Genomic DNA, 23,845 nt, shown 5'->3' with positions numbered 1-23,845 from the left:
TATCCCATTAGTGGATGAGGAAATCAAAGCACAATGAAACATGGCTTACCCAAAATAACACAGCTAATAAACAACAGAACTGGGTTTCAAATGGAAGTGGTATAACTATAAAATGCCATGCTCTTTCCACAAAACACTAAGAATCAGACAGATCTAACTAACCCAAGATCAAATATCTAGTTTAAAAAAAAAAAAAAAAGGCAGAGGAGATGACCCCAAGAGCAGAGTTTTGGGTTATAGCTATTCAAAATGATCTATCACTTTGGTAATCATTTGGCAATATATAAATGTATCAAATCAATATGCTGTGCATATTAAACTTACATAATGTTATGTATGTCAATTATATCTCAATAAAGCTGGGGGAGAAAATGACCTATCACCTTTGAACTCTGCAATCTCTTTTTTGACAACCCCACCTTTCCACTTTACTTTTGCTCACTTCTCCTAAAGCTGCTCTTCATCCATATCACAGCTTCTGGACCTCAAACATTAGCTAATTTCTCAGATCACTACTTCTCTTCTGGCTTTACATGCCTCTTCTCATGGGTTCTAACTTCCATCCTAGAACCCTCTGACCCCTTGAACTTGCATGTTTCCAACCTTGCTGATTATTAGTTCTGGATAATTACGTAATCAAAAAGTTAGAAATATATAAGTACCATATTTCTCAAAATAATGATCATGCTACATAAAATGTGATTGACTTAATTCTACTAATGTAAAAGTACCCCAAATCATAAAGATTTCTACAAGAGGATATTCTATAATGACCATTTTGTGTTTGTTTATAAATCAATTCAAAATAAATTTAGTTTTCTTAAGTCAATTTAGCCTCATTCCTTAATCACCTGGTATAATCCCTTATTTCTATTTTGAATCAAAGTATAAGTCTTCTCTTAAACAAGGGAAGCAGCTAACAATGGCTCATATAGCCACTTGTTTTTATATAGCTCAAGAGATATGAGTAATTTTTACATTTTAAATGGTTGGGGGGAGAATAATTGTGACATGTGAAAATTATACTAAATTCAAATTACAGTGCCTATAGATAAGGTTGTACTTATTTAGAATACATCTATGCTCATCATTTAAGTGTTGTATATAACTGCTTCTGTGCTGCAATGGCTGAGCTGAGTAGTTGTAACAGAGAGTGTGTGATCCTAAATTGTAATGAACCCTAAAATATTTACTATCTGGCCCTTTATAGAAAATGTTTGCCAAATCCAGTCTTAAAATGTTATAGGAATGTAAAAATTTTGTTCTTTAAATATACTCAATTTTCTGACTGATATATATGTATATAATTTTTCCTGGGAAATGTTGAGACTTCAGTACTAAAATCATAAATGTTTAAGTCTGTTGTCTTTTCACCTGAAGAGTTTGGACCATGCAGAGCTATTCAATGTATTTATCTGCATTGATCTCATCTCTTAATTATGTGATGATGTATTATTATTACTATTATTCAGGTACTAGCTATCTATAATAATAGAAGGGTAATATGCTAGTTAGACCAGACGTCCTTCCGGACGACCTTCCCAATGAAGCCGGGTCTGTGAGGGAAGCCTGGGTCTCGGGTGCCTGCTGGCAGCCGCAGGTAAGCCCAAGTCCTGGATGCCAGAGAGAAGCTGGTGCCAGCAGCAAGGGGAAGGAAGGCCTACTCCTGCACGATTTTCATGCATCAGGCTTCTAGTCAATTATAAGTATGTAAAACATTTCATATGTGTCATCATTTTATACCTAAATAATCCTATAAAGTAGGTGCTAATATTCCCATTTGAGAGAAGGCATAGAGAGGTTTAATGGCTTGTCCAAGGTCACACAGCAAGTTAATGAGTGGTTAAACCTAGACTAAAAGCAGGCCTATCTGATTGTAAGTCATGTTCCTACACATTACACTACACTGCCTTCCTGGGCATGGAATCCTCCCTCCTGACCTTCCCCTTGTCTGAAGCCCTACCACACTCTCCCACTCTGACTTCAACCTACCCAACTTCCAGCCACCACTAAAAGCATATCAACTACTCACTTCGGCAGCACATACACTAAAGCTGGAACTATACAGAGAAGATTGCATATCATCCTTGCACAGGGACCATGCTAAACTCTTGCAAAGTCCCTTTTTTTCCTGCTGATCTTGGCAAAAATAAACTCGGGAATGGTGAGCCAGAAATTAATGAAATTGATTACTTCTACCGAGTGGGGGAAATGAGTAGTGGGATAGAAGGGGTGAGGGGGTGGGGGGGAAGAGTAACACATCTCTGAATAGCTATTAACATAGTTTTGACTTTTGAATCATGTTAATATTTTACATATTCAGAAAAAAATAAGTCAACAAGAATGAGAGGAATAATTCAACCTCAATTGAGAAAAGCAATTGGAATCAACAGTATTTCAAATGAATAACAATTATGGGGGCCGTGGGAGCAGGAGAAAACCAATTCCCAGAAACTTTTGAATAGAATCCTTTGATTATATACATCCATTTAGTTTAAAGACAAAAGATGCATACAAATCCTAAACTCTTCTTAATAGGCCTATTTTTCACAGTGTGAATATAACAATTCTAAAACTATTCTGAGAAAGTATTTCAATGATTTTGAAAAGTATGGGGAAGCCTAGAAGAACTCTGCGGGACAGGAATATAATTGGAAGTATAATAATCTACAATAATAAAAGCGTAATATGCTAATTAGACCAGACATCCTTCCAGGGGGCTGAAGCTGGGGCTGCAGCCACCGTGGCTGCAAGAGAGGGGTCCAGGCATCTGCGGCTGCGAGGGAGGATTGAGGCAGCTGCCTCAGCTGCAAGGGGCGGATCGAGGCAGTGAAGGCCTCTAGTAAATTTGTAAATTCTAAAATGCGTGTTTTCTAACCCTGCCCCTGAAAGGACCTAGAAACAGTGACACTCCAGCAGCAATGAATGAGTACAAGTATCCAAGTCTGATTTTGAAATACCAGTCCTCACTAAAAAAACAAGAGCTCCTTACAGAAATGGTTGGTTCCAGACCTAGGGGAAAGAACGTATAAGATGAAACTAGAATATCTTGTGCTAAAAGGAAGGAACTGCTCCCAAAATGACAGGAGCTATGTCAAAAGGATACAGGAGCAGCTGAAGGGGCTTCCTGCAGGCCACTCTCAGAGGATTTCAGCATCAAAGTAAACAATAGTAATGGACCATAACCCACTGAATAAAATAAGAAACCACCTGTCCGTGCTGATAATAGATAAGCCAAAAAATAAGTGGAGTGCTTTTTTTTCAATAAGAAGGTTTTAAAGAAATATATAAGGAATGATGAAATTAGAAAAACTGCCATTTTGCAACCATTATAGTAAAGACTGATTCAGGCAAAACTTACCAATAGATGCAAAATCTATGGGATACAAGTAAGAGAACAGGATATTTTCATAATCTCAAAGTATCTCCCTACGAATTGCTGGAAAAAATTTAACTCTGCAGTGTATAAGACTGGCAGACACTAACTTAGACAAGTGACAAAAATTAACGTCATAAATGAGACAAACCAACACAACACACCTTCTGATGTAGTACACTGAGAAGGACACACATCACTTATCTAATTTTCCTGCCAAAAATGCGTAACCTACTTTTCAACATGAGGAAAAATCAGAAAAGCCCAAATTGAGGGATATTATATAAAAGGCTGAGGAACTTTTCTAGAATAAAGACGACTAAAAAGACATGACAACTAAATGAAACCCATGATCCTATATTGGACCTATACTGGGGAAGGGGGCAGGGGGGAGGGAGCTATAGAGGAATTTATTAGGACAACTGATAAAATTGCAATATGGACACATTAGATTAGTTTAGATTAGAAAAGCATTTGTCACTGACAGGTTTCCTGAATTTCATAGTTGTAATATCTATACCAATAAAAGGGTAATATGCTAATTAGACCAGATGTCTTCTGGATGACCTTCCAGACATCCTTCCTGACAAAGCCGGGCCCTGGCGAAGCTGCCCTGCCCCTGGTCCTGGGTGCCTGTGGCTGTGGCCCAGGCAAAGCCACCCTGGTCCCAGATTGTCAGAGGCATGTCTGACTGTCAGACATCCCCCAAGGGGTCCCAGATTAGAAAGGGTGCAGGCCGGGCTGAGGGACACCCCCCCCCCCGCTCCTGTGCACGAATTCCACGTACAGGGCCTCCAGTAGTCATATATAAGAGAACATCATTGTGCTCAGTAACTACATTCTGAAGTATTAAGGGATAAAGAGATGACATATGCAATCCACTTTTTCAAATGGTTCAGGAAAATTACATATATGTCTATGAGTGTGCCTGTATATATAATACATGTGTGAGAGAGAGAAGAAGAAAGCAAATGTAGTATATGGTAAAAATTGGAGATCTGAATAAAGGGCTTTATAGGAGTTCTTCATGTTATTATTACATTCTTTCAGTAAGTTTGAAATTATCCCCCCTCAATTTTTAGAAAATCCCACCAACCATGTACATAGTATAATACTCATTTCTCTTCTAAGTTGAACTATATGGCAGCAGTTTGGTGTATGTACCACCTCTTTTTGCCATCATGTTCTCTGTCTCTACAGGGCCAGTGACTAGAGCTCTGAGGCAGGCACGTGTTTGACAAGGCATTAAATAAAAAATAGAAACACAAGCTCTGAACATCAGAGGCTAAGATATAAAAAATCCACGCATGTTTGCAAAACTTCCAAGCCCTTCCCTGCTGACATTAGAAAGGCATTGCTGCCTGTGCCCCATGTCCTGAGCTTCCCCCAGATAATCCCACATGACTTTCCAACTCACAGATTTTCCATTTGGTCACCCACTCAACCTTCAGCACTGTCATATCTTTTGCAGAGCTAAAAATAGCCATTCTATCAAACGGGAAGTTAAATAAGGTACTATTTACAATTAAGAAGATAACTTCCCTAAGACTATTTTTTTAATGATGACAGTGCATCAGCAAATCCAGGATTCTGACAAAATACAGGCATGGAAGCATGCTCTATTGCGTGAAGTTTATCATGTAGTCTTAGCTCGGTAGTAGGATTGCCAGCTCTGGAGTCAGATCTCTTGGAGTCAAATCCTGAATTTGTCCGGCTGGAAAAGTTAGAGCAAGCTACTTAAACCTCCTGGTCCTGTTTTCTACATCTGTAAAACAGAGGTTGATAACAGTGCCCGTGGATGAATCTCAGACATTATGTTGAACAAAAGAAGCCAGGAACAGTAGAGTACATAATATATGATGCTACCTATATGATGTTCAAGAACAAGCAAAACTATGGTGATAGAGGTCAGAAGAGTGGCTATCTTTGTGGGGAAGAGCTAAAAATACTGATTGGGAAGGGGCACAAGGGAGCCTTCTGGGTGGTAGAAATTAAATTTCCCTTCATTTGGGTGGTGGTTACATATGAGTAAGTATATAAATATTCATTAAGCTGTACATTAAAAATTTGTTACACCTCAACAAAAAAGTAAATAAAATGAAAAACACAGTACCAACCAAATAGAACTATTATAAGGATTAAATGAGAAAATGTATGCAAAGTGCCAGGTTCACGATAAGTCAGTGTTCTCACAACTACTTATTACAATAATATAACTGTTATTTTTAAGAGATGAATCTACTTTTCTTTTTGCCACTCCTGTTCTTATAGTTTTTTTATACCATTTCAAACTTCCTTCTCTTGCCTTTGCAGCTCCATAGTGCTCTCTTTCTATTTTGATAAAAGAATTATAACATTTAGAAAAGTTTGAAGAGCTTTTTTAAAGAAGTAAATAAGATGGCCAAAAGTATATGCACTTGGAAATAACACTAAATCAGGAAATCGCATGGAAACCATCAGATGTTAATGAACTACAGACCTAAGAGAGTTCATATGGATGAGTAGGCACCAGGGCCAGATTTTCAGTAAGTTCTAAATTCTAGAGGAAGTTTAAACTGAACAGAAGAAACTCAAGGAAAGGGTAAACAAAAAATGATGTCTTTAAAGCATTTTTTAGTGAAACATTACCAATCTATCCATCCCTTCTTAAAGGGCTCTCACCCTGAAGTTCTTTTCCAACTGTCTTGGACCTGGTAGATTTTCTGAAGTGTTACTCCCAGGTCACACAGGAATTTTTTCAGACTTACCTTTATGAAAGCACAGCCAGTACCATTATCTGTAATGGTGAGACCAAGTGAATCCTCAGATTTATACACATTCACACTTTTTTTGATCCCTTTCACGTGGGCAAATATGAAATCTTCAAGACCTATTTGTGATCCCAAGAGTTTTTCCATGTCAACTTTAGGTGTGTTTAAAGTGCAATATAAGATCTGAAAAAAGAAAAAAAACATTTCAGGTCAGTTTCCATCAGGAAAACATTCTGGTCATTCATTTACTTAATAAATATTTGAATGACATAGTCCCTGATTTATGACATAAGAGGTTAGTTACATCAATAAAGTACAGGGTAGGAAATATTGTCAATAGCGTGGTCAGGTGCTGGAAATTTCAAGGGAACACTTTGTAGGGTATGGGATTGTCTAACTACACCTGAAACGAATACAAAATAACATTAAATGTAAACGGTAATTGGAAAAAAAAAACAATTTTGAAAAAAGGTCATATCAACAATATTAGGTACTTTTTATTGTTCCCCATAAACCAGACTCTGTGCTAGGTAAATTACATCCATTATCTGCTTTAATGCTCACAATAACTTTATAAATACATTATCATCTCCATATTACAGATGAGGAAATTGAGTCTTAGTAAGAGTAAATAATTTGCCTTAAGTCACTAAGCCAGTACTTGTCAGTCAAGATTGAGTTCAGGTCTTGCCAATTTCAGAGTGGTTTAATCTTCGGTCACCTCCCATTGACAGTGCTGAAATCAAAGGCTGTGTTCCCAAAGGTCAGGTCATGCTATCTATGCCACAATGAAAATACATGCAAGACTATTTTTAAAAACTGGTAACAAAATGTTAATGAGGAAAATTTTATTTTACATTACAGTGCTTGAGAAAAGTAATTTAATTCGTGAATGAGGGGCTAAAATAAAAATGTCTAAAATGAACCTTACAGATTAATCCAATTCCTTAATTTAAAAAAAGAGGAAACTGAATTCTGGGGTGTGTAATGCAGCTTGCCAAAGTCACAGGATGGTAGAGACAGAATAAAAAACTAGAACATGTGCCCTAACCCTAAATTTAACTGGCAACCTCCTGATGCATGGGACGACACACTGCAAAGCTGTGTGGAGATTTTAAAGGCACTTCTTACATTGATCAGGTTTTTATTCGACCTCATTTTCCTTCAAAAATAGGATTCATTTTACTGAAATCTGCAGTGCTATTCTTAAGTTCGTCAACCATCCTTTGGGTAATTTGTGGGCCCAAATACAAAACTATGGAAGAGGACAAGGAGGATTGAAAACATGGCCTTGGTTTAGAAATAATGTACCAAACTGAAGAAGGACATTTTAACAGAACAGTTTTATACCAAAATGGCTAAATGAAAAATGTTTTTAATTTTTAGAAAAAGAAGGAGAGGGACAGAGAGAAAGAAACATCGATGTGAGCACAACATGGATCGATCGGGTGCTTCCAGCACGCCCCCCACCAGGGATGGAGCCCACAACCTGGGCATGTGCCCTAACCCTAAATTTCACTGGCAACCTCCTGATGCATGGGACGACACTCAACCCACTGAGCCACACTGGCCAGGGCTTAACTTTTTATTAAGTAATATTTGCCACAAAATATTGTTAGTCCTTTCATCCCAGAGCCTTGCTCAGACCTTCTCCCTATAGTTCTAAGTTTCACACCATTCTTAATTCCCACTGGAACCTTGAGCCTTAACATATCCATAAATCTCAGAAGCCTCGTGAATCTCAGACATGGTATAAATACTACTTATTAAATTGTTTTTTAAGCCACATCAAAATGTATCTGAATAGAAACAGCTCCCGCTGCTATACAATTAAAAGTCCAGCATGGCCTGCACAGCTCTGACCAAACTTCAGAGGTATGTGAAAGAAGCTAGTGATGAGGACAGGGGAAGAGGCCCGCAAGGTACCCAATAAAAGCCTACAAGGAAAACTACTGCCCCCACCCTTTCCTCTTTTCATCCAAGTCTATGAGCTGTGCTAACTGGTTGGCCTTTAAATTTAACCCTTTGTGTTCTCATGGAGGACATAATATATTTGACTTTGAAGTTAGTAAGTTTTTGCAGATGTTCCCTACTGTAAAAATTGTATTATTCACAGGAAAAAAAGTCATTCAAGACAAGAATGGGTCATATTTCCTATTCTAATGGTAAAATCAATGGTTTAATTAGTCCACTAACAAAAATCATTACTCATGGGTGGAGGGTGAAAGGAGTATGCATAGCAAACAGCTTTTCCTGACTTCCTTTCTCAAAATGATGAGAATAAAGAAGTAAACCTGGTTTTCTCCTTGTTCTTTTCCCACGAATCTGTTCATGGTATTCATAGTGGATCCAAAACACCACTAATATAAAAGCAAATTACCAGGTAGACAGGAAATAAAACATTAAAACATACTGATAATATAACAGAGCAGGGGGGGGGGGGGGACCTAAAAAGGAAATCGCACACAAAATGAAATTCTAATTCGTAAGCTGCTTCCTTTCTTTCCATTTTTCACATGCTTCACTGCAGAGCAATTAGATTTCCTGTAGGTATACCCCTTTTCCACTGTGCTCTCTCCCCTGCAAAATAATGTTCCATTCCAGGTAGCCAACAGTTGGCAGGGAAGGTGTCATTTTCTTCTGGAGGAAGGAGTGGAGCCAGCTATACCTTCATGGAATGGAGCTCCAGGGGAAGCTGTGTTGCAGGAATGTAACGGCCCCTGGGAGGTGGAGTAAGAGCCAGCCCTCAGCAGCAGCAGGTAAATAAAGCTCCATGGCTTCGGATCAGCTCTTCACGGGAGAATAAAAACCTAACACTCACACAACCGCAATGCACAACTATCAGCAAATCTATCTGTAAGTATGTGATAAAGATCTAGAAATTCAAACACATCCTCTGTACTGTATTTTGAACTAAAAAATAAGAAAGTGAAACACCACGTTCTAAATGTTGCATTCATCTACTCACCACGTGGGGCCCCTGCCTTTGCCAGGTTCTGAGCTGCACTCTTGATGTACAAAGAGGGGTATGACCAGTCCCCATAGGCAAGGCACTGCCTGGCTCGCAGATGCTCCACTGAGGTACCATGAGGCAACATGAGCCAGTTGTCCTTTATTAAAATCCATGTATATTTAAACCAAAGGAAACTCAAATACATATTGTAAACTTTCCTGCTTTCATTCATTTCCTTCCATCCAAAATCTAAAATGCCTGTCTGCCCATCCATCCCTATGCCCTTATTCATTGACACTGTTCAAATGTGACTGCCCAGGTGGAAATGATCATGCTTTCCACTTCTCTCACATCATTTAAATCTCGTAGCTCACTGCAGTGTCTGAGTCGCCTTGCCTTCAAGTCCAGTTGCTGTAACACATATTTGTCACTCTCACTCTGAGAGAGATGAGAACCTGGTCATCTTCCTCTCTCCTCAGGTTATATCCCAATGGCATTCACAGTACACATTCACTTATCTCATTGAATACAACATACCTGTGTCCTCAGTTGTATTATCCTCATTTTGTAGATGAGAAAATTATGATTTTATACAATTACAATTATAAATGCTTAATGGTAAAATATTTTTAAAATATATTTTATTGATTTTTTACAGAGAGGAAGGGAGAGGGAGAGGGATACAGAGTTAGAAACATCGATGAGAGAGAAACATCGATTCAGCTGCCTCCTGCACGCCCCCTACCGGGGATGTGCCCACAACCCAGGTACACGCCCTGGACCGGAATTGAACCCGGGACCCTTCAGTCCGCAGGCCGACGCTCCATCTGCTGAGCCAAACCAGTTAGGGCAATGGTAAAATATTTTTTAAAAATAACAAGAAAAAATAAAGTGAGGCAGTTATATTATCAATGTTCCTTTAAGAAATATTTGCTTCCAGAGTATATGTATACTAGATAAGATGTAGTACTCTCAAGGCAAGGTGTCATATAAGGAAAAATATCTATCCATTAGATAAACCTTTCTGAGGTTTTTCATTATGAACTGTAATGCTTAACATCTTCTGGAGTATCTACTGTTTATTTGGTGTTGTACCACCATCATTGCCAATATTCATAGGAGAGATGGAGTACTCATGACTGTTCGATTTTCTAGAGCAGCAAAGCCCAATAGAAGTGTCACGCAAGCCACATAATTCAATGTTCTAACAATCACATTAACAAAAGTAAATAAATGAAACTAATCTAGTTGGTTCCATAGTGTAATGGTTAGCACTCTGGACTCTGAAACTAATCTAATTTCCTCAATTATATAATCCCATACACCCAAAATATAATTTCAACATATAATAAATATAAAAATTGAGATACTTTTTAAAATTTTTTTTTATTGATTTCAGAGAGGAAGGTAGAGAGAGAGAGAGAAATATCAATGATGAGAGAGAATCATTGATAGGCTGCCTCCTACATGCCCCCTACTGGGGATCGAGCCAACAACCCGGGTATGTGCCCTGACCAGGAATCAAACCGTGAACTCCTGGTTCATAGATCAATGCTCAACCACTGAGCCACGCTGGCCAGGTGTATATAAAAGTGCTATTTAAACTAAAAAGTTCTATATAAAAGTTATTGTTATTATTCCTGGAATACAGGTACTTCTTGAATAATATACCTACACTCAACAGCTTCTTAAATTGCATTACTTTTCCTAAAGATAACAGATTTTGCTGCTTTTTAATGTCACAATCAGAATAAATTTCATTTCCCCCCATAAATTACATTATCCTTCAATTTTTATTGTTGTTGAAGATAATTCATTGACAGTAATCTTACCATGCCTTTATATACCAATCGCTGCTATATAGTTCTTCTCACAGAGTTATCATCCTTGAAACTCAATATGGCTAGAATGATAAAAGTCTGAATTAATGTGTAGAGCCCATTAATGACAAACAGATTACAAATGTCTCAAAAACACATCAAAATTCATTTCTAAAACTCCAGGAAGTTCATTTTCAACTTTCTTTTGTTTAATGCTTTCCTTAAACAGGAACTGGGTTGGCCCAAGATTCCACATGTTCCAAAAATCTCTGGAAGAAATGATGGGTTTGTGTAGCTGGCATTGCTTATATTACATTATTTGTGGATATGATTTTAAGTATAAGCAACTGGAACAGTTACCTCTTGTGGTTATCTGAAACAGTAGTGTTACTAAATATTTTAATACTACTTTCCTACATCTCAATCTACCCCCAAGAACCTTGCTACCTTTTTACATTTTCTAAAATAAGCATTATAGAAATATCAGCCAATGTCATTATAGAAAACAAAGAAAAGGAAGAGCATAATCCTATTTAATTAAAGGGTAATATGCAAATTGACCCTAACAGCAGAAAGACTAGGACTGACTGGTCACTGTGACACACACTGACCACCAGGGGGCAGCTTCTGCATTGAGCATCTGCCTCCTGGTGGTCAGTGTGTGTCACAGTGACCACCAGGAGGCAGATGCTCAATGCAGAAGCTGCCCCCTGGTGGTCAGTGCACTCCCACAGGGGAAGCTCTGCTCAGCCACAAGCCAGGCTGACAGGTGCCAGTACAGAGGTGGTGGCGGGAGCCTCTCCTGCCTCCTCAGCAGCGCTAAGGATGTCTGATTGCAGCTTAGGCCTGCTCCCCGCTGGCAAGTGGACATCTCCAAGGGCTCCTGGGCTGCCAGAGGGATGTCTGACTGCCAGCTCAAGGAGCGGGCCTAAGCCAGCAGGTGGACATCCCCTGAGGGGTCCCAGACTGCGAGAGGGCACAGGCCGGGCTGAGGGACCCCCCCAAGTGCACAAGTTTTTGTGCACCGGGCCTCTAGTAATAATAATAAACCTGGTAATTAACTAAGCCATACTTTCATCAGAAGTTAATACCACATCTTTATACCCAAGAAAACCACTTGGATTATATTTTCTTTGTTAATGACCATGGTTTTTATCTGGGCTGTTTTTATTATCTAGGTCTCAAAGACTTTTTCTAAAAAAAAGAAAAAAACTTATCTTACCTCTGTCTGGTTAATTACCCTTAAAACATCAGGAATTAAAAACAACCTGAAACTAAGAACAAAATCATTATTGGGGGGGAAAGGTTACCCATTTACTCTGAATGCTTGAACAGAGGAAGTAACTTTAGCCAAGCCACAGTGGCAGACTTGTGTTACTCAAAACTCTTCCCTAAAGCTCTGTGTGTCTGATCCAACATGACTCCCAAAAAATATTTGATAAATGTGTTGTATCAAGGAACTTCTAGAACTCAAACCATTCTTCAGTTACAGTCACAGGCTGGGGCACCCACTCATCCCTCTTAGCTATACACAGTGTACATATGGCTCCCACTTCCAGTAAAGTACTGTGAGAGGGAAGGAACTGGGGAGATAAAGTTCTAGAAGAATTTTTTTTTTAATCAAAAGTAAGGTCAAAGAAACACTAATTGATTATTTATGTGCATCAGGTCCTTTCACATATTATCTCATTTAATTTTTACAGCAATTCTGTGAGTGGTATTAGTATACCATTTTTTTACAGATTAGAAAATAAAGGCTTATAAAGGTAAACTGGCTTGTGGTGAAGTAGCATTTGGTACAAATGTAACCGCAGCCCTGATGGTTCAACTCCAGGATCTTTTCCTAGCAATTTTGCCTCTCTGCCACCTAATATCTGCGTTCGGACACCTAAATTACTGATCACTTCCTAAAGCATCAGCTCAACTCGTCTTGTGAGTCAGGTTATAAGGCAGGCATTACCATACCCTGTGTGCACAGGAGAAAACCAACTCAGACCCATTAGGTAATTTGTCTGGGGTCACATGACTAGTCCATAACAGAGTCAAAACTGGAATTCGGACTTTTGGGCTTTTCTAACCCATAATACTGTACCGGTGATGTAAATATAAATTCAGCTTTGAATTTAAAACATCTAGAAGGCAGGGACTACACAGTTTTGGTTTTTTACCTATATGGAGCCAAATACACTGTTTATTTAGTAAACCAGCCACTTCCTAAAAATGGTGAAGACAGCTTACAAAAAGTATCTATGCATAATTGGACTTTAAAAGTCAAATGTATTAGGTGATTAATAAATATAAAAATATTAATAACATTATTTAATTTGATCTATTTTAAATAAGTAATTTTTAAATTATTTCTTCCAGTTAAATCATTTTAAAACTGAGAAGTTATGCCCTGGCTGGTGTGGTTCAGTTGGTTGCATCATCCATATACCAAAAGTTTGCAGGTTCGATGCCCAGTCGGGGCACATAAAGAAGGCAACCAACAATGTTCTCTCTCACAAAGATGTTCCTCTCTCTCTCTTCCCCCCTCTCTAAAATCAATACGCATATCCTCAGGTGAGGATTAAAATATAAAATAAAACTTACAATAAGTTTATTTGTATTATAATTTATTTGTATTATAAACACAGACATTTAAAATCTCTGTATAATACACATAATAAATTCCTAAGATTTGTTATTAAAAATACATTTTTTCATCATACAGTGCCTTTGCCTTAACCTTGTCAACAGTCACAGTCATCTAGAAATAAGTTTCACTGTTTAGAAAAGATATAAAATTGGCTCCAAGACAGAGATTTAGAAACCTGATACTGTATGCTCTATTTAGACCTTCACAAGGATATAGTACAAAGCCCTGCCTCGAACTGTGTAGAACTTTCTGTAAATGATTCACTTCTAAATTAGGCGTGGTCAGCAATGGCTAGCCTTAAATAAAAGGTGAATCATCCTTTGTACTCTTCCTTCTCTGGTACCACTACTTTTCTTTCCCCCAGTATTTTTAATAAGCAAAATAATTTGACAAAAACAATTTATCCAAAAAAAGGGGGGGGAATCAAATTCACATTTCTTAATCTACCAAATGACTTCCCAGAGTAAGCAAAATCCTTATTTTATTTTGTTAATGAAGTCTAATCAAAGCAACTATGTATCAAAGAAAGTCAAAATCTCCAGTCAATTCTTGAAACACAGAAAAGGTTAAAGGAATAGGGCATAGGATTTAGTCTTGCCTTTGTGGACATTACACAGACACTAACCCAACAAGTAAGATAAATCCAATGCGTGTCGCTATAAATAGCATCCTCTTCCACAATATTCTTCCAGTCAGTGGAGTTATCTGAGCTCCATCCTAGTCTAATAATGCTACAAGGTTACCTGCCAACTTTAAAGACATCATAAATCACTACTATTCCCCCTGTCAGGTGCAGCCTCAAAGTTTCCAGCTTTCTAACCCACTTCTTTTCTCAAAAGCCTCCTCCTGCTGGACATTTAGGAAGGAAGAAAACAGAAAGGGCAAGGAGAGACTGGCAAGGAGACATTTCACATCTCCATGTGAACAGTGAGAGCAACGCAGTAGGGCTTGTGAAACATGATATTATAAATCATCATTACTAGTAAAGAGACCTGTGGTCAAACGTTCCAGTTTACCAAATAAATACACAAATATAATTTATTTTAACATGGCCATTGGATCCCAAAGGGTCCTTAAACACAATTGTAAAGTTTGACATAATGCTCAGCACTGTTTTCATATTAGCCCAGGAAGCGGACTTATCAGCCTTACAGTGAAATGTCTGCAAAGCATGTGATATTTTACAACCACCCAAAAAAATCATGGAAAATTGAAAAGCAAGCATGGTGAGCCGCTCCGGTGTCAAGATGGAGTGACGGGGGAGGGTAGTCTATTCCTTACTATTTCCTAGAACAAAATTTCTGACAATAGAGATGAGCACTTTATGGGGGAAAACTGGGCCATGTGTGAAACCATAAACATCTTGAGAGAGAAAGATTGAAATTGATTTTTTTCTTCTAAAACTAGGACACCTGAAAGAAAATGTACTATAGAGTGACAGGGTGAGAGGTGACAAGGGAAAATGTCCTAGTACTACAAGAAGGTTCCCTAGGTAAGAGGTGACAAAGAGTTGAGGGAAGGGGGTGGAGGCTAGCGCACTGACTACCATAAAGCCTTAAATTGTGCATTAGAAAATTTGAGAAGCATTAAAAAAAAATGCGCCAATGGGCAGGGCCAGTGTGACACAGTGAGTTCAGCCCTACATCTGGAGCGTGGATGTGAAGATTCTTCTAGGCTCGGGGTCGCCCAATTTTGAACTATCTGCCACCCCAGGGATACAGAGTCCCAGGAACTGAGGCCTGGAAGAGGCGGAGAGGAGCTGCCAAAAATAGAATTCTGACACAGAATCGGAGACACCAAGGCACAGCCCTGGTGGAAAACTGTCACCTTTGCTTGAGTTCTTACCGGCTCCCGCTCCCCACTCTGAGCAGCTCCTTCCCACCCTTGGCGTGCCAACATTCCTGCCATGCCTGCCTGTGAGACTCCTGGGCCTGGGCAGGCAGAGAAGAGGGGAGGGGGACCCAGCAGTGTCAGGAGGCTTCCCAAAGAAGCTGGCAGGCTCCCCCAGGACTCCATCCCAACTCCCAGGAATGTGTCACCACGCCAGAGCCAGGACAAGGAGTACCAGAGTCTCCTGGCCCCAGGCTCGGTGCTGACACTGCGCCCTCACTACCTGCTTCTATTTTTAGGCCCGCACTCTCCTCTCCCCACCTCATCCCTAAATGCCTACAGTTCAGAACCTTCCTTACTGCCCAGGAAACTGGGCTTGTGTCTTGCTGGTGCTTATTTAACAAATGGATGATAAACCTTCTCACATATTTTTCTTCTTTCTCCTTTTTTAGTGGGCAGTTTGGTTATACTGAGGATAACACAGGTCCCAGTGAGTTACCCCTTTCATTCTCTGAAGGGAAGGGTCTGGGTTTGGAATATAAACTATGGGGCCACCTATTTTGAATGCATCCTCTATCAGATAGAGGTCGGCAAACTGCGGCTCGCGAGCCACATGCGGCTCTTTGGCCCCTTGAGTGTGGCCACGAAGTTTTAATCGCACTGTAAGTGTGCGCCCGCACGTGGTATTTTGTGGAAGAGCCACACTCAAGGGGCCGCAGTTTGCCGACCACTGAGCTCAAATAAACACATTCCCATGTCAGAGTGGTAAGATTAAGACAGCACGAGATTTTAAAATAAAAATAAAAACACAGGATTTGGATGTTGAGGAAAAGGAATCCTGGAGTTTTTCTGTCCCTTAGCATCTAAGTAATCTTTCCCAAAAGCAAAAATCAGTGTCTGTGACTTGAGCACAATTAAGATTCTAGGAGACTTAATAAGTGTGGGGAGAATTGAAAATGAGCTCTAAATGTTCAGCGGGGAAAAGAGAATAGAATAATAGAATTAAATGCTGAGATAAAGCATGTCACAGCAATTCTCTATGCCTAGAAATAGGATACAAAGAAATATGGGGCCCAATCGGGATGGCTTGACCTATGAACCAGGAGGTCATGGTTTGATTCCCGGTAAGGGCACATGCCCACATTGCGGGCTCGATCTCCGGGGAGGTGGGGGCGGGGGGTGGGGGGGAGAATGGGTGTGTGTGTGTGTGTGCAGGAGGCAGCCGATCGATGATTCTCTCTCATCATTGATGTTTCTATCTCTCTCCCTCTCCCTTCCTCTCTGAAATCAATAAAAAATACGTTTTTTTCTTAAAGAAATATGAGTTTTACTAAAGAGTTATTTTTGGCTCAGGAGAAATAAGCACTGACAAATGCAATGCAAAACAATTCTGAATAAAGCGGTATATTGAATATTTCTCAAGTTTAATTGGGATATTCCACTTTGTTGATGGAAATGGTTTATTAGGTTTATACTACACTGTCCTGAAGAAGCCTCATCAGAATAGTCCAGAATAGTTACTATAAAATAGAATTCCACACTGAGAAAGCTCAGTTTGAGGATCATGTATAGAGATATAGTTTTAAATGTGTTTTCTTTATGTCCTGGGGTTAGGCAAAGAGTAGGAGAATTAAAATTATAGCGATCTAGAAGAGAAAAATTATAAGAAAAAATTGCAAATATATATATATATATATATAAATTGACAAAAAAATCCACATCTTTTTTAGGAAAAGAAGGAAAGAGAAGTAACATTTATTGAACCATTGTTCTAGATATCTAACATGCAACTTCATTCAAGTCTCATAATAATCCTATAATGTATTATTTTTATATTTTCCCAGTCAGAAATTGAGGCTATATGGTGGCATCTCCAGGATCAAACCCAGGGCATGCCACCCTACCCTGAAACCCACCTCCCCGCTGGACTGACCTCAAAGCTTTTCCATCTACCGCCCTGACTCTCTGATCTATCATAGGACCCAGTAAACCTGTGAAATTGTCACAAATTTTGAAACATCACAAATTTAACAAACCAACCACATGTTCCACTCTGTATAATTACAATCCTAGAATACTGCTGCTAAAACTAAAACTATAAAACCAACAGGAGGTCTTTCTACTGGTTTCCAAACCTTTTTCTTGCATTCCCACTTTTTTCCCCTTACCTCCTAACTCCACAGTGTAGAGCAAGGACTTAACCTCAGGCAACCTGGCATAAAGCAGTATTGCTAGAGGGTAGGGTGATATTGGCCTCTAATGAAACAGGTGGAAATTCTGTGGTGGCTTTTTGTTGTTACAATGATTGTGTGACACCACTGGCATTTGGGAGAGACAGGCGATGAGGTAAGAAGCCTATATGAACTCTATCACTCAGATGCCCCACTCAGTGAAGAACTGTCTGGCATTCTACATGACTTTCAAATGTCCCACTAGAGAGTCATGTTGGGAAAAGAAAATATATGTATATCCTATATAATAAAGACCTAATATGCAAATGGTCATCATGCCCTCACGCCAGCACGCCGTAACAGCTCAGACACTCAACAATGGGAAGAGAGGAATGGGGACCAGCCAGGCTGCAGCCCGGAAGAGGGACAAGCCACCCACCCCGCAGTCCCGGGTGCCAGCGGCTAGGGCTACGGCCCGGGAGAGGGACAAGCCGCCCGCCCCGCAGTCCCGGATGCCAGTGCCTGCACCTGTAGCCCAGGAGAGAGACAAGCTGCCCACCCCATGGTCCCAGACACCTGTGGCTGCAGCCCGGGCAAAGCCGCCCTCCCATGGTCCCCTGTGGCTGCAGCCAGCCCGGGCAAAGCCAGCCGGGTCCTGGGTGCCTGCGGCCAGCTAAAGGGAGGGAAGCCCAGGTCCTGGTGCCTGCGATCGGCCAGAAAAGGGAATCCTGGGTCCCGGGTGTAAGGCGAGACAGAGGCAATTAGGGGCAATCAGGCCAGCAGGGGAGCAGTTAGGGGTGATCAGGCAGGCAGGCAGAGGGGTTAAGGGTGATCAGGCAGGCAGAGGGGTTAGGGCAGCCATGGGCAAACTATGGCCTGCGGGCCGGATCCGGCCCGTTTGAAATGAATAAAACTAAAAAAAAAAAAGACCGTACCCTTTTATGTAATGATGTTTACTTTGAATTTATATTAGTTCACACAAACACTCCATCCATGCTTTTGTTCCGGCCCTCCGGTCCAGTTTAAGAACCCATTGTGGCCCTTGAGTCAAAAAGTTTGCCCACCCCTGGGTTAGGGGCAATCAGGCAGGCAGGCAGGCGAGCAGTTAGGAGCCAGTGGTCCCAGATTTCGAGAGGCAGTCGGACATCCCCTAAGGGGTCCCAGATTGGAGAGGATGCAGGCGGACTGAGGGACAACACCCCCCCCCCCTGCACAAATTTCATGCACCAGGCCTCTAGTAATTATATAAGCCTAGACCCTAATTCTGTGTTACAGATAAAGTATATTTTGTTAAGAATTTCCCTGAAGTCCTGGCCAGGTAGCGATGTCCTGATATACCAAGATTACAGATTTCCCCAGTCAAGTAGAAAAGTAGAACAACAAATATCTCATTCTCTCTCTCTCCCCGCGCCTCCCCCCACCCCAACATTGCTCCTCCTTCCTCTTTCTCGTTAACTGCAACAATTAATTAATTAATTAATTGGTTTTCTGGCCTGCCTTTGTAAATCAAGGTAATTGTGCAGAACCTTACCAAGGATTGTACATAATTTCAGGAAATCAAGTAACGGACAACAATGCTGATCATGTTATTTGAATTTTCAACATAAAAAAAGAACTTCTCCCACGTGCTGCTCAGATTCCTGCTGTAGATGCCATCACTCTTCCTTTTGTAGATGTACTGCTCCATTTGGAAGTCAAAGCTGGTGCCACCTAAGTGGGTTCCTCCTGCAAGGAATTTGAGGATTCCACCTCCTTCATTGGTAGGACACCAAGGGCTCTGGACTTTGTGGAAATTTCCCTGTAAGTTACTTGGGAACCGAGAACAATGTGGTATGGAGCCCTCCCTTGGTAACACAGAAGCTCTTACTCTGTTTAAATCCAAACTTATTCACTAGAAATTAGGTACAAGCACCTGACTGCTACATTATGTCTTCTAAGATAGATTTTCCAAGTATTTGCCTATTAAAGTCCGTATTTATTTCTAATATTAGAGGTAAGACATACATTAATTTTTTTAAATTATGTGTATAGGTAAGTAATATTATTTAAAACTTTTATTTCAGGCCCTGACCAGTTTGGCTCAGTGGCTAAAGCGTCGGCCTATGGACCCAAGAGTCCCAGGTTCGATTCCGGTCAAGGGCATGTACCTTGGTAGCAGGCACATCCCCAGTAGGGGGTGTGCAGGAGGCAGCTGATCGATGTTTCTCTCTCATCGATGTTTCTAGCTCTCTATCCCTCCCCCTTCCTCTCTGTAAAAAATCAATAAAATATATTTTTTTTAAAAAAACTTTACTTCAGGATAGTAAAAGTGGTGCCATAAAATATTTGATGCCATGGCCAGTGTGACTGAGTTGATTGAGCATCATCCTATACATGGAGAAGTTGCCGGTTCGATTCCTGTTCAGGGCAAATGCCCCGGTTCTGGGCCCGGGTTGTGGGCTTGGTTCCCAGCAGGGGGTGTGCAGTAGGCAGCTGATCCTTAATGTTTCTCTCTCTCCCTTCCTTGCTCTCTAAAATCAATAAAAACATTTTTTTAAATATTTGTTATTAAAGGAGAATTTTTAGCCCAATAAGGTTAAGAACCACTTACGTAAAGAAAAGATAGGCTTTGGAGTCAGATAAACCTAAGATCAAGACATCTCTTTGAACTGTGTGACGAGTAATTTCCTTTTGCTCTGAGATCCAGCTGCCTCATCTATAGATTGTAATCAGTTATGGGGGTTCTGGTAAGAATTGCTCTTTCAGACAAGATAACACAGGTTACGTGATGATGGTAGGTATTCAACGATAATTTATTTCTTCTTAATGCTCAAGATATGCTTCTCTCCCCCAATCACCTTTCAGAAAATTAAGATAGGATGGGGAAAGTATAAAAGACACAGGAGGAGAAAGGAGGGGACAGGAATCACAACCGGCACCTACTACCTACCCACACCCGGAACCAGCAGACAGACCTCCTGTTGGTTTGATGCTTCTAGTGAGAAGGTTCAGGTGGTTAAACTGGGTTCTGGCCCTGGGTCATGAACGACACAGTGTTCATACCAACCACATAACCACTCCTGCATCAATGCAGTAAACACTTATGTAAATTCTTTCAAGAATGGAACAGAATTACCATTTCCTCAACCTTGTCACAGTGTGTCCCTTACAGTTAACACTGTAACTTAAGAACCTGTGGCTTTTACAGACTGAGATGTAGGTCCTGGATTTTAGCCATTTCAAAAAAAAAAAAAAAGCTGGAACTGTTCTTTGGCATGTGATTTGATTATCTCCAGGGAGATGTTTATACAAAGCAAATATACTTCCTAAATGCTCGGATTCTTGAGCCTCTCAGTTACCACTTATCGTGGGTCAGATAAGTTTCTAAAACAACAAAGCCTCTATCATGGACAGGGTTAAAGGTCCCTTCCTGCCTTTCACTGATCCATAGAAGCCACAGGACCTCCTTGGTATTAGTCATGCCCAAGCTTCAACCTCTCACCACACATTTCAATCACCAAAGCCTCAGAAATCTCACCACACCCAAGCAGCAGGGCTAGTTTCTAAGATGAATGAGAAAGGCCAGGGGGTTTTAGATTCCAATCCGGAGCAACAGTGACAGGCCTTGGTTGGCTTCCTCTTTCCTTTGTCTACCTCAGCAAGTATCAAGCCCAGGGGTGGGCAACCCCTGGCACGCGTGCCAAACATGGCACACCAGTAACTTTTGCTGGCACGCGAAACCCTCTCTTATAATCTTCCATTTACAATTGTGAATCTTTGTTCTCAGTGATGAATTTTATTAAGTCTCGTAGTAGGAGTAGCCTGACAGATGAAAGTAGTAGCTCGTGCATATCTCTGAAGGTCACGAAATATAAACCTGATGTAAAATCTCTGTCATCAGTGATGCAGCAGCAAAAGTCCCACTGATAATATCAAACAGAGTCATAAAGTTTTCTGTTGGACTATCACTGTACATGTATACATTAAAAAATAAATGTATTTTTCATCATCATATACTGTGTTTTTGTCGCTCGAATGAATTTTATTATTTCTTCAAGGTTCTTCACATACGTACACCTTAAGAGGTATCAAGTAGGCGTAACATGTTCTCAAAAAATTAGGGTTGGCACGCAGAAGAATTTTGAGTCAGAGATTTTGCTGGTTTTGGCACGCACTCACAAAAAGGTTGCCCACCCCTGATCTAGCCCAAAGGGTTTCGTTAATCAGTAACATCAATCTGTATATTTCAAGGAACACCTTTGTTTACCTCAGGTGATGGAGGCTTATCCAAGAAGCAAGGAAGCACAGACAACCTTTTCAAGAAGACAAGCAGACTTAAAAATTGTCTCATTGCCATTAAAGACACATACACTGGGGACTCTCTGGGACGCCACCAGGACCCCAGTGACTCTGCCATTCCCAGGTTTCCTCTTTCTTAGGTTCACACCTTTGCTTCTGCTACTATCAACTGTGCAGAACAGAAGTACAGTGTACCTCTAATTGGGTTAAGAGAAAAGTGAGGGGTGGGGGGAGTTATACTCACAGAGATATGCATGTTCCTTTACTCATGCATACCTACTTACAAATTCATACAGTATTCTCTGGAGGGATGGTCCAGAAAGTGCCACAGCAAAAGTTTCTGGAAAAGAGAACTGGGGAACCATGGTAATGGGTGACGCACTTGCTTTTCATTTTTACTATGTGCATAGATTATTTTTTCAATTAAGATAAAAATGGGTTTTAACATCGTTTTGCCTGTAGCTCCATTGTGGACTTCTGCTTCACAGAGTAATTTCTTTCAGCAGCCTGCAGAAGCAAACTAAAACCTAAACCTGTAAGTGCCCCAAGGTTAAGAAGTCAAAATCTAAAGGCAAACAGCCAATGAGCCTTTCCCAAATAATTTGACTGCTTAAGCTCTAGCCAATCAAATAATGTCCTTGCTCTGAGTCCACATCTTCTCTATAAAAACTTTGCCCCTAAATCCTGTCTATGGAGGGCACCTAACCACTTGTGGTTTGATGCTGCCCAAATTCTAATCAATTTTCGCTCAAATAAACTCAAAGTTTTTTATATGCCTCAGATTATCTTTCAACAGAGTTAACAGGGAAAGAGTAGAAGAAAAATTCCCAGGTAAAGAGAAGAACAATGCATAAAAGTCATAGGGAACTGAAAAAAAAGTTTCATGTTCTGGATAGGACATGGCAGGTACCTGCCAAACCTCTAATTCAAGAAATCTTGCTCATGGTCCATGATCCTCTCCGACAGGACCCCTTTAACCACTGTTCACCTGTCTTTGGACCACATGACCTTGCACACTAGACCAGAGATGAGGCCCTGACTCAGAGGCCCAAGAGTCCTGCCCCACCTGCACTGTCCCCTCACTCACCAACACAGAGACTCTCTCCTAGGGTGTTTCAATTTGACACAGAGTGAGGCACAAAAAAAGTAGAGAGGCAAAGGAATAAGAGATACAGAAAGATGATGCAATAAGAGCCTTAACGGTGCAAAGTCAAAAGGATGAGAAGAGAGAATCAGTCAAGAACAGAGTTAAGAAGCAGGGAGAAAAAGAGGCTGCGATAGAAGGTGAAGGACACCTTGACATGCTCTTGATTCTCCAGAGTCTAGACTGCAGTGATGGCGAACCTTTTGAGCTCGGCGTGTCAGCATTTTGAAAAATCCTAACTTAACTCTGGTGCTGTGTCACATATAGAAATTTTTTTTTTAATATATTTTATTGATTTTTTACAGAGAGGAAGGGAGAGAGATAGAGAGTTAGAAACATCGATGAGAGAGAAACATCGATCAGCTGCCTCCTGCACATCTCCCACTGGGGATATGCCCACAACCCAGGTACATGCCCTTGACCAGAATCGAACCTGGGACCTTTCAGTCCGCAGGCCGACGCTCTATCCACTGAGCCAAACCGGTTTCGGCATAGAAATTTTTTGATATTTGCAACCATAGTAAAACAAGGATTGATATTTTTGATATTGTATTTTATATATTTAAATGCCATTTAACAAAGAAAAATCAACCAAAAAAATGAGTTCGCGTGTCACCTCTGACACGCGTGTCATAGGTTCGCCATCACTGGTCTAGAGCTACTGTTTTCACCTGGACAGCATGAATCATGTTCTAGATGTCCATGGCACCTGACTGCCCAGTGCAAAATCTATCCTTATCTCCCTAGTAATATAAACAATCAAACACATACATACAATTGCCAAGGTAACCTAAGTGTCCCCATCTCTTGCAACCTATAAGAGCCTTCCATGCCCACTGGAGTGCCGGGAGCCAGTGAGAGAAGGGGCCAGCCCTCAGCTTCTGA

General features: G+C 40.5%; 1 protein-coding gene across 1 annotated transcript in view; it reads right to left on the bottom strand.

Moving 5' to 3' along the window:
* The window catches only part of GIPC2 (GIPC PDZ domain containing family member 2), a 69,021-nt gene that overhangs the window by 37,123 nt on the left and 8,053 nt on the right, over positions 1-23,845 (bottom strand). Inside the window, 1 exon segment of the mRNA XM_036352738.1 lies at positions 6,124-6,309. Coding sequence (XP_036208631.1) covers positions 6,124-6,309 — 186 coding nt within the window.

This window comes from Myotis myotis, unplaced genomic scaffold, assembly GCF_014108235.1.
Source record: "Myotis myotis isolate mMyoMyo1 unplaced genomic scaffold, mMyoMyo1.p scaffold_m19_p_2, whole genome shotgun sequence".
Classification (NCBI taxonomy): Eukaryota; Metazoa; Chordata; class Mammalia; order Chiroptera; family Vespertilionidae; genus Myotis; species Myotis myotis.
This window is presented reverse-complemented; position numbering and strand designations above follow the sequence as displayed.